The 10,239-nt window shown below is 37.0% G+C and overlaps 1 protein-coding gene across 1 annotated transcript in view; it reads right to left on the reverse strand.

Annotated features, from left to right (window-relative positions):
• TULP3 (TUB like protein 3) overlaps positions 1-10,032 on the reverse strand; it is a gene marked incomplete at its 5' end in the record, with an annotated part of 28,791 nt that extends 18,759 nt beyond the window's left edge. The window contains 3 exons of the mRNA XM_069100490.1: positions 7,808-7,984; positions 8,420-8,582; positions 9,949-10,032. Of these exons, the coding sequence (XP_068956591.1) occupies positions 7,808-7,984; positions 8,420-8,582; positions 9,949-10,032 (424 nt within the window). The remainder of the gene's footprint in view (positions 1-7,807; positions 7,985-8,419; positions 8,583-9,948) is intronic.
• Between the last annotated feature and the right edge of the window lie 207 nt (positions 10,033-10,239).

Consider the following 10,239-nt stretch of genomic DNA (forward strand, 5'->3'; position numbering starts at 1 on the left):
TGTGTGTGTGTGTGTGTGTGTGTGTGTGTGTGTGTGTGTGTGTGTGTTAAGTGTCTGAGGCCGGAACCGAACTCAGGTCCTCCTTAGTCTGGGGCCGGCGTTTTACTCACTGCACCACCTAGCTGCCCCTAAGATGGTTTCTAATTTGAGTTATGTTATATTCTGATTCGTTACATGTTTTGTTTACCATTCAGAAATACATATATCTATAACCACATATTAACTTTTGTCTAACTTGCATTAATTCAATCTCATCAGCTATAGCAATTAGATCATCTCTGAGCTGTTATTGCTTTATAAAAACTCTTGTTGATTTCTGATTGTAACAAAAACCCTTGTGAAACACTGACAATTCATGCAAAAATTGAGCTTGCACTATCTGATTTTGTTTTTTTTAATTTTTTCTTTCTTTTGTTTTTTTGGAGGGTAATTGGGGTTAAGTGACTTGCCAAAGTCCACATGGCTAATAAGTGGGTCAAGTGTCTGAGGCCAGATTTGAACTCAGGTCCAGCGCCAGTGCTCTATTCATTGTACCATCTAGCTGCCCCTGTGAACTATCTGATTTTGTACAGTGCTGATAGCCATAGACATAGAAACACTGTTCCCTATAGTAGTAATTAAAGCAATTATCCCAAAGACAATACAGAAAATATACTTCTTTTTTCAATTGAAACCCATTTGTTGATTAATTTGAGCAATAGAATGATCAGCACAAGAGTGAAACTAATGTTTGCTCTCTACAGTTATCGTCCTCCTTTTCCATGCTTTGATCCTTTTTGCCCCCAAAAAAGAAATCTAAAGTTGGATTGCTGTGCTTGCTTTGCTTCCTTTGCTTGCTCATGTTGCCACTCAATTACTTTCTTTTGAGCTCTTTGCCACAGCAGAACTCTGCTTCCAGAGGGGAGAGCTTTGTCCCAAATCACTAGGGTTTTCTCAGCTGTCAGAGCTATTAGGAGAGTGCCATCTCTACAAGCCCCACCAGCTCTGGCTTACTGGTCAGATACCTCAGGACCACCACCCAAGACCGCGATCCAGATCCAGGCAGGTTAAAGTAAGAGTGATTATCATCTGAATGGTCACTTGGCCGCCCCCTATGATCTGCAGGGCAGGAGCTCTGAAGCAGCCACGTGGAGGCGGCTGTAGGGCAGCTGCACCTCTGCCACTTCTCACTCCGGGGGCAGAGGCTGGACTGTGTCTCCATCCCCCCCAGTTGCAACAGAGTTCTACCCTGACCTTTTACTTTTTCTTTGGCATTTATGGGTTGATATTTCTGGAAACTGTCACAGCTGCTGGTGATCCACTCTCCTGAAGTCTGCTCTAGCTGTTGTTGGTCAGGGCCACCTTGGGGCTAAAACCGCAGGCTTGGGGGATAGGTTTGGCTCTCAGCATGCTGCGATGGACCCTTCCTGTCCGCCTACTTGGCTGCCTTCAGCGGGAGATTTGTTTCTCTCTGTCACTTCGTGGGTTCTGTAGCTCTAAAATTTAATTAGAGTCATATATTTTATAGGTATTTGAAGTGGTCATGGGGAGAGTTCACGGAGTTTTCCTGCTTCCATGCTGCCATCTTGGCTCTGCCCTCAGAACATTTCTGGAGTACCGTTCAATGCTGTTGACAAGCTGAAGATTATCCAGAATAGGACAACCAGGATGGGGAAGGCTCTTGGATCCAAGCCACGTGAGGATAAAGGTGAAGAACTGGGGATGTTAAGACTAAGCCTAGAAAAGATATGACTTCTGTTGTCAAATACTTGGAAGACTTTCATGTAGAAGAGGGATTACAATTGCTCTGATTCTCCTAAGAGGCAGAAATAGAAGCAGTAGGTGTAAAGTTGCAAAAAGGCAAATTCAGTCTTGATGTAAAGAAAAACTTCCTAATAACTAGAGCTATCCCAAAGTGGAATGTGTTGCTTCGGGAAATTACAGGATTCCACTCAGTAGGGGTACTGAAGCAAAGGCTGGATAATCACTTGTCAAGTGTATTGTAAAAGAGACTCTTTTTTGGGGCTATGGATTAGGCTAGGCTACTGTGATGGTCCCCCCACTTCCAACTCTAAACGTCTATGATTCTGTGAACTCAAGGCACCTCCCTATTCTGGTTATCTTCCTCTACATTTTCTCCAGCTTATCAATTTCCTTCCTAAAATGTGCCCAGAACAGAACACAATATTCCTCATATAGTCTATGTGGTGGGACATCACTTGAACCATATATATGCTTCTCAATGTAGCTTAAGATCAAATAAGCATAAGAACATAATATTACTTTCTTTACCATTTTACCTCTTAAAATATCTTAAATGTACTTTTGCAATTTTGGAATATGTTATTTCTTGTTCCCAAGAAATATGAAGTTAAAATTTCATTATTATCTTTAATTGATATTTACTGAAAAAACAAAATGTGTGACTCACAGTTTCATTTTGCTGAAATTTAACCTTCATGGTACAATACCTTATATAACAAATGTCTTCTAAACAAGTTGGATGATAGTAAGTGGAATTATATTTTTCTTTTTAATCATATTTCTTTTTACTTACTTTGTAACTCAGAATTCTTCATTTCTGGTTAACACTCAATTTAGTTCTCTAAACTTTAAGTTTTATTTTCTCCAATCATGCCTTCACAAAGTCACTCAATCAAAAGTGCTTATTAATTTGTATTTCTACTTGTAAATATATAAAAGTTGTAAAGAGCAAAACAAAAAGACCCCCATCAATTAAATCCTATGGAATTTAAATATAAATAGGTATGTATACACATATATGGGTATGTACCATATGTGTTGTCTTCCCTATATAAGGTAAGCCCTTTGAGGGCAGAGGTGCTTCACTTTTGTCTTTGGGTTTCCTGTGTGACAGAGAAAGCATGGTGTGGTATGTAGCATACTCTGGCTTCAAGACAGCAAGATATGTATTCAAGTCCTGCCTCTGAACCTGAGTGAGTCCCTTAGCCTCTCAGTGCTTTAGATATTCTACTACTTTAAAGAGCAGAAAAGGTACAGACTTGCTGGAAGGAGACTCCATATAACAGTGAAACCATAGATTCTGTCTCAGCACCTAACACAGAGCCTGGTACTTAGGTATTTTAAAAACACTTACTGAATGATTTATAAAAGTCTTAATATAGTGGAAACCTAATGTTAAACTTTTGTAGTGCCAATTTATTTAACTTTCTAGGAGCAAATTTCCTGTGAAAATCGCTGTGTACTTTCCCCTTTCCTTTTCTGAAAATCTGATTGTTCCCTTGAAGACTGCATATGTTGTACAACTTAACACTACTATGCTTCTGCTTTATTCCAGAATGTTTACTAAGTCTCCTAGCATTTTGTTCTCACTCATGTTTGGGAACTTTGGGAGTTGATAATACCAACAATACTGAAACCTTAGAATTATAGAACATTTTCATTTCAAAGTCCCTTCATAAACTATTCCTATGCATTAAAAATTCTAATTTTATCTCCACATTTCTTTATTAGATCAGATATTAACTTCATTTGAGGGTTAGGGAGATGTGTATGTGGCACAGTGTGTGGCAGAGAAAGGACTAGAACATTGAGTCGTGTTAAATGTCTTGTTCTTTTTTTGCTCCTTAAGCTCAAGTTTACACTGAGAAAAAGTCCCCAAATCACAGATTTCTAGGGCTATTCTCATAAATGGATTCTGAACCAGGCTCTACCCCCTACTCTTGCTCAACATAGATGCCCCACTGAAATGAATTAGTTGTTCACATTTGTACACTGTCTAAATTAGTGGTATCAAACAGGAGGCCCCAACAGGCCCTAGTGGCTAGAATCAGATTAAAAAGTAACTGGAAAATAGTTAACAAAATAAATAAAAATATAATAAAAGATAAATAATATTAATTTGTAGTTTTCAAAGTCAATAGGTAGCCCACAATGACCTTTATATATATGGTTTAGTGACCCCTTTCCTATTTGACTTTGATATCATGCTCTAAATGATTCAGGGTCTGTGGAAGATTGAAGGTCATCTGAATTCTCAAACTATGTTTAACACTTCAGCTCTAGATTGCACAGACTTAAGCCTTAACAAGACTAATTTATATTTACCTAAATGGAATGGAATCTGTATTCTGGAGCAGCTATTTACCCTGTGAGATAAGATTTTTCATGCAAAGGTCCTTTGCCAACCAATACAAGTTATTGAATTCAGTTAATATGAAATCGAAGCATATGTATCATTCTGGGAATTTTGCTACACATGAAAATGGAATCCCAACATACTGAGGGAATTATGTGGAAAAGTAACTGTACCTTCATGATCTTTTTTTGTAATTACATAGATTTGCATGCTAACTTAAGCCCATCAGTAGAGCTTGAGCCCTAAGTGCGTCCCACGATGATTCTTATTTTTTAGTCAATCAACAAACAAACACACTGTAGGCCCTAAATAGTTGTTGAATTGAATATCTGAGTGCTTACTATGTGCAAGGCACAACTTTAGCTTTCTTCTTCATCTTTGTTGTTTTGGAATTCATAATCCAGAATACTTTTACTTAAGATTGCATAAAAATTATGTGGCTTCAGTACATGATACATTTTCCCCAAGTAACATGTATGCCACTCTTATTTCAAGTAACTTCAGAACTTTAAAAATGAATTTAAATTCTTCCCCAATAATCTACATTCAAGCAATATGATTCATGTAGTTTTCCACATTTATCATTGAAAATGTCTATTTGTTGAAAGAAGAGAGTCAGGGGGTGGCTAGGTGGCACAGTGAATAGAACACCAGCCATGGAATCAGGAGGACCTGAGTTCAAATCAAACCTCAGACACTTAATACTTACTAGCTGTGTGACCTTGGGCAAGTCACTTAACCCCAATTGCCCTGCCCTCCAAAAAGTTAAAAAGGAAAGAAAGAAAGAAAGCAGAGGGTCAAACTTAAACAATTAGTGCTTAAAACTGAATTATAGGACATGGCATGATCTGAAGTGCTAAGAAATTCTTATTTCTATTCTTTAATAAATTTCTGAAACTCTCACAAAACAATTCAATATCTCCAAGAATAAAATCTTGAAAACTTAGATGAAATGTCTATAATTTTATTCTGAATTATTTTAGTCATCATTAACTCAAAATATATGTAGCTGGAATACAATAATAAGCAGCTAGAGACTGGATATTATCTGTTCCAAAAGTAAAAAGAAACAGGGCATAAACAAGGGATATAAGGGCTTTTCTAAGCTACTAAGATTTCTTTGCTGGTCAAAAGATATGAACAGCAGTTTCCAGAAGAAATCAAAGCTATCTATAATAATGTGAAAAATACTCTAAATCACTACTGATCAGAGATATGCAAGTTAAAGTTAAAACAACTCTGAAGTATCACCTCACACCTATCAGACCGGCTAAAATGACAAAAAAGGAAAATAACAAATGTTGGAAGGAATGTGGGAAAACTGGGACACTAATGCATTGTTGATTGAGTTATGAACTTATTCAATCATTATGGAGAGCAATTTGGAACTATGATCAAAGGCCTATACAACCATGCATACATACTCTTTGACCCAGCAATACTACTACGGGTCTGTATCCCAAAGAGACAAAAGACAAAAAGGAAAAAGACTGATATGTACAAAAATATTCACAGCAGCTCTTTTTGTGGTGGCAAAGAATTGGAAATTGAGGGGATACCCATCAATTGGGGAATAGCTAAACAAAATGGGTGACACGATTGTGATGGAATATTGTTGTGCTATAAGAAATGATAAGCAAGATCCTCTCAGAAAAACCTGGGAAAATATGAACTAATGCAAAGTGAAGTGGGCAGAACCAGAAGAACACTGTACACAGTATCAACAATATTTATGGCAATCAACTATGAATGACTTAACTATTCTCAGCAATACAATGATCCAAGACCATTCCAAAGGACTTAAGATGAAAAATGCTCTCTACTGCCACAGAAAGAGCTGATGGAGTCTGAATACAGGTTGAAACATAATTTTTCTCACATTATTTTTGTTGTCTTTTTTTTTATGGCCAATATGGAAATATGCTTTGTATATACAACTTCACATGCATAACTGATATCTTGCCTTCATAATGGGTAGGGAAGAAGGAGAGAATTCAGAACTCAAAAATTTTTTTAAAAGATGTTAAAAATAAATAATAAAAATTAACAGACTGCTTAGTTCATAATAAAAAAAGAAAATTTAATGAAAAGAATGCTTCTGAGAGCAAAGTAATATAACTAAGTTCCCTTAGTTCTATCAGTATATAGAAGTTTTAAAGGTTGCAATTTTCCTATCAATAACTCACACTTAATAGATTAATCTCTCAAAAGAGACACCAAATGATGTTCTTAGAGTGTTAGACCAAGTAAAGTGGAGCTACTTAAAAAAATATGCTGTCAAACAAACATTTTTGAAGAATCCTTTTATCTATAGGCTAATGGTGGATTTTAAAAACAGATATAATTTGGTGAGACAGACCTGAAAGGGCTTTTGTTTATCCAGTATTTTCTTTTCTTTTTTTTTTTTTGCTCTTTGGAGGGCAATTGGGGTTAAGTGACTTGCCCAAGGTCACACGGCTAGTTTTTGTGTTAAGTGTCTGAGGCCTGATTTTAACTCAGGTCCTCCTGACTCCAGGGCTGGTGCTCTATTCACTGTGCCATCTAGCTGCCCCTTTAAGCCACTTCTGAGGAGGAATATAAAAGTGGTTATAATATGGCAAAGCAACAAGATCTAGCAGTTTGACATAAAGACTGCCTGCTCTGGGTTCTGTCCCAGATCTAGCACTTATTAACTATGTGACAATTAGGAGGGGCAGCTAGGTGGTGCAATGGACAGAGTGCCAGGCCTGGAGTCAGGAAGACTCATTTTTCTGAGTTCTAATCTGGCCTCAGATACTAGCTGTGTGACCCTGGGCAAGTCACTTCACCCTGTTTGCCTCAGTTTCCTTATCTGTCAAATAAAATGGAGAAGAAAATGACTCCAGTATCTTTGCCAAAAAACAGACAAACAAACCCTGAATGGAATCACAAAGAGTCAGATATAACTGAAATGACTGAACAACAAACAGTGGTATGACACTGAAGAAGTCACTCCATCTTTCTCTATGCCTCAGTTTCATTTGTAAAATGGAGGAGTCAACTAAGTGATCTCTAAAGGGTCCTTCCAGCTATTAAATTCTATGTTTCTATTCTGAAGGCAGGAAAAATACCATGATTAAGTAAAATACATAAGAGAGTCTTAGGAAAGCATGACCTATTAAAAGAGCACTAGAAAAAGGAATGCTTTGATTTAGCTTGAGCTCTTTCTAGGTTACTTACTTATATTTTTCCCATCACCTGCAGTGAAAGACATAGCTTCAGCATTCAACAGAAGCTCTGCCAGAGGAAGGGTTACCCCTGAAGCTGAAACCAAACATTCTTAAGACAGAACTAACTTCATGTACAGCAACTTTGCTGCTGAGGCTTTGGTTGCTTTTGTTTATTCTTAGGGTGATTCTCTAATGTGTTATTCCAGATTATTAAGATAATTGGCAAGGGATTGTGGAACTGAATATTGTAAACTAAAAGTAAATAAATAAATTTAAAAAATAAAAAAAACAAATGTTTAAAAAAAGGATAATTACCAACAGTATTGAAAACCATCAATACTCTGGTGTCAGTGATGATTGCTAACTTCACCTCTGTAAAGCCCTTTGCTGTCTTGATAAATTAATGATCCACCTGGAAGTGTATCTGACTGATCAACTTAAACATTAATGACAAGAGTATAAAAAAAAAATCACAAATGGTAAAATGAGCCTGTGAACAGAAATCAACACCAATCCTCACCACGTTCCTGAAGAAGTTCCTGGAGATCTGCTTTCGAGGTGGTGTCTACAGTATTCTCCCCATTCAAGTCTGCCTCAGTCTCCTCTTCTGTGGTAGAAGAGCCCACTGAGAGAACATGGAGTTGGGTTCTCAAATCCTGAGCCTCTGGTTTCATGAAGGCAGCTGGGCCATCAATTCCTAGGGAGAACAAAAGGACAGGGAACAGAGAAAAGGGCTATCTGTTGTTTATCTGAATAGCTTGATATATTCGATCAGTTAAAGGCTATTTAATTAGATCATTTCTCCTTCTCCCTCCTCTGACATCCCTGAAGTCCCTCACAATGTATTTATTGAGGAAGTATTCCAGAATCAATATTCATAGCAGGTATATATTAAGAGGCAGTACAGCAGGTCTAACTTATTTAGAAGCTAGGAAGACTGGGGTACCAGTCCCACATCAGATACATCCTGGCTGTATGACTCTGGGCACACAATATTCTCTAAAATCAAAACTATGAACAAGAGAAATGTTGAAAGGATTACAAGTACTGTCCCTTTTGCCCACCTGTTTTCCCAGGAATTTGCTGGCCTACTCTCAACACTGGTAAGAAAGAAAGCTGGCTAGGTGCATACCATGCAAGACCACATCACTGCAAAGATGAGTGTGAGGCTCTACCAATGGGGTCTGCTCTTCACAAGCTTTTGGCTTTGACTGGCGCAGTCTGGCTTCTGGGTTTGGTTGCACCATGAGGGGCTCAAGACGCTTCTTTCTTTGTTTCTTTTCCAGCAAAGCTCGCTATGAAATAATTATGATAATGAGAACTGTAGCTGTCACCTACCATAATAGTCATAACAACAGAATCTTGAACTCATTTTCTTTTTTTTGCTTTTTGGAGGGGTGAAGGCAGGCCAATTTGGGTGAAGTGATTTGCCAAGGTCACACCACTAGTAAGTGTTAAGTGTCTGAGGCTGGATTTGAACTCAGGTCCTCCTGACTCCAGTGCCAGTGCTCTATTCACTGCGCCCCCTAGCCGCCCCCAACTCATCATTCCAATAGACTTAAAACTTTGAAAGTATCTTTCAGTGATCCCCACAACCCCATTACGTAATGATGGAAGAGCTTATCCTCCCTGTTTATGATCTAGGGAAACTGTGGTACAGAGGGGCACGTTATTGTCTAAAATAACACCATTCATTATTGGCAGAACTGAGACAATGATTCAGGTAAAATTAAAAACATACAATGGGCAGCAAGGTTGTGGAGTGTATTAGAGTGCCAGCCCTGGAGTCAGGAAGACTTCCTGAGTTCCAAATACGGCCTCAGACATTACTAATGTATTACCTTGGGGAAGTTACCTAACCCTGTTTACCTCATTTATCAAATGAGCTGGAGAAGGAAATGGCAAATCACTTCAGTATCTTTGCCAAGAAAACTCTAAATGGGGTCACAGACTCAGACATAACTGAAAACAACAACAAAAAAAACCATAAAAATACAAATTAAAACAATTTTTGGGTAAACAGTTCATATCCAACAAATTAGTATAAACAACTGAAAGTGAGAAAATGCAATGCCATCTGGGTTGTGGAAGAATAGATAAAGTCATAGATAAATGCAAATGGACAAAATGTTTTTGAAGAATAATCTGGAAGACCAGTGACAAAAATAATCATACTCTTTGACTTAATAACCTCATTATGCAGAATTTATTTTTTTAAAAGAGCCATTTGTTCAAAGATATTTATAACTATGTTACTGTAATGATAAGTAACTGAAAGTGTGTAATAGGAGGTAACTAAATAAACTATGAGAAATTAATGTCAGAGAATATTATAATGAACTTAAAATAATTAAAAAGTATTGAAAGAGGTGAAATAATTTTAAGTTAAAAAAAGCAGAACCAAAATAACAGTATAAATATTGGTAATTAAGTATAAAAATAACACCATGAAATAGACAAATCAAGAGAACAGGAGGTATACATAAAAACTATTATTACATATGTGCTTACAAAGAAAAAAAAATCTGTACAACAGCTTTTAAGCATTCATGTGAATGGACAGGGTTGATACATGCTAAAATGACCATAGTCAAGTCACTTAACTTTTGTGCCTCAGTTTCCTTATCTGTAAAAGGGGAATAATAATACTTGTACACTTACCTTAGAGTTCTTCTGAGGAAAGAAGGGCTTTTCAAACCTTAAAGTGCAATATAAGTTTGAGCTGCTGTCATGCAGAAGGTCATTTTTAAATGGAAATTATCATAAATGAAAAATTGTTTTCATTTAAAGCTTTGTTAAAACACTTCTAATATAATAAATTGTAAAAAAAAAAACCATAAACAGTAAAAGTTGGGTACTATATAACTTAGTACCATGGAGATAACCTGTAGGCAATATATCCCTCCCTTTAAACTTAAGTACATTGTAGTAAAAGTCTGATTAATAGCCTTG

The sequence above is a fragment of the Petaurus breviceps genome, unplaced genomic scaffold (genome assembly GCF_028583685.1).
Source record: "Petaurus breviceps papuanus isolate PSGF00001 unplaced genomic scaffold, PetGlider_PUasm1.0 415, whole genome shotgun sequence".
In the NCBI taxonomy this organism is placed as follows: domain Eukaryota; kingdom Metazoa; phylum Chordata; class Mammalia; order Diprotodontia; family Petauridae; genus Petaurus; species Petaurus breviceps.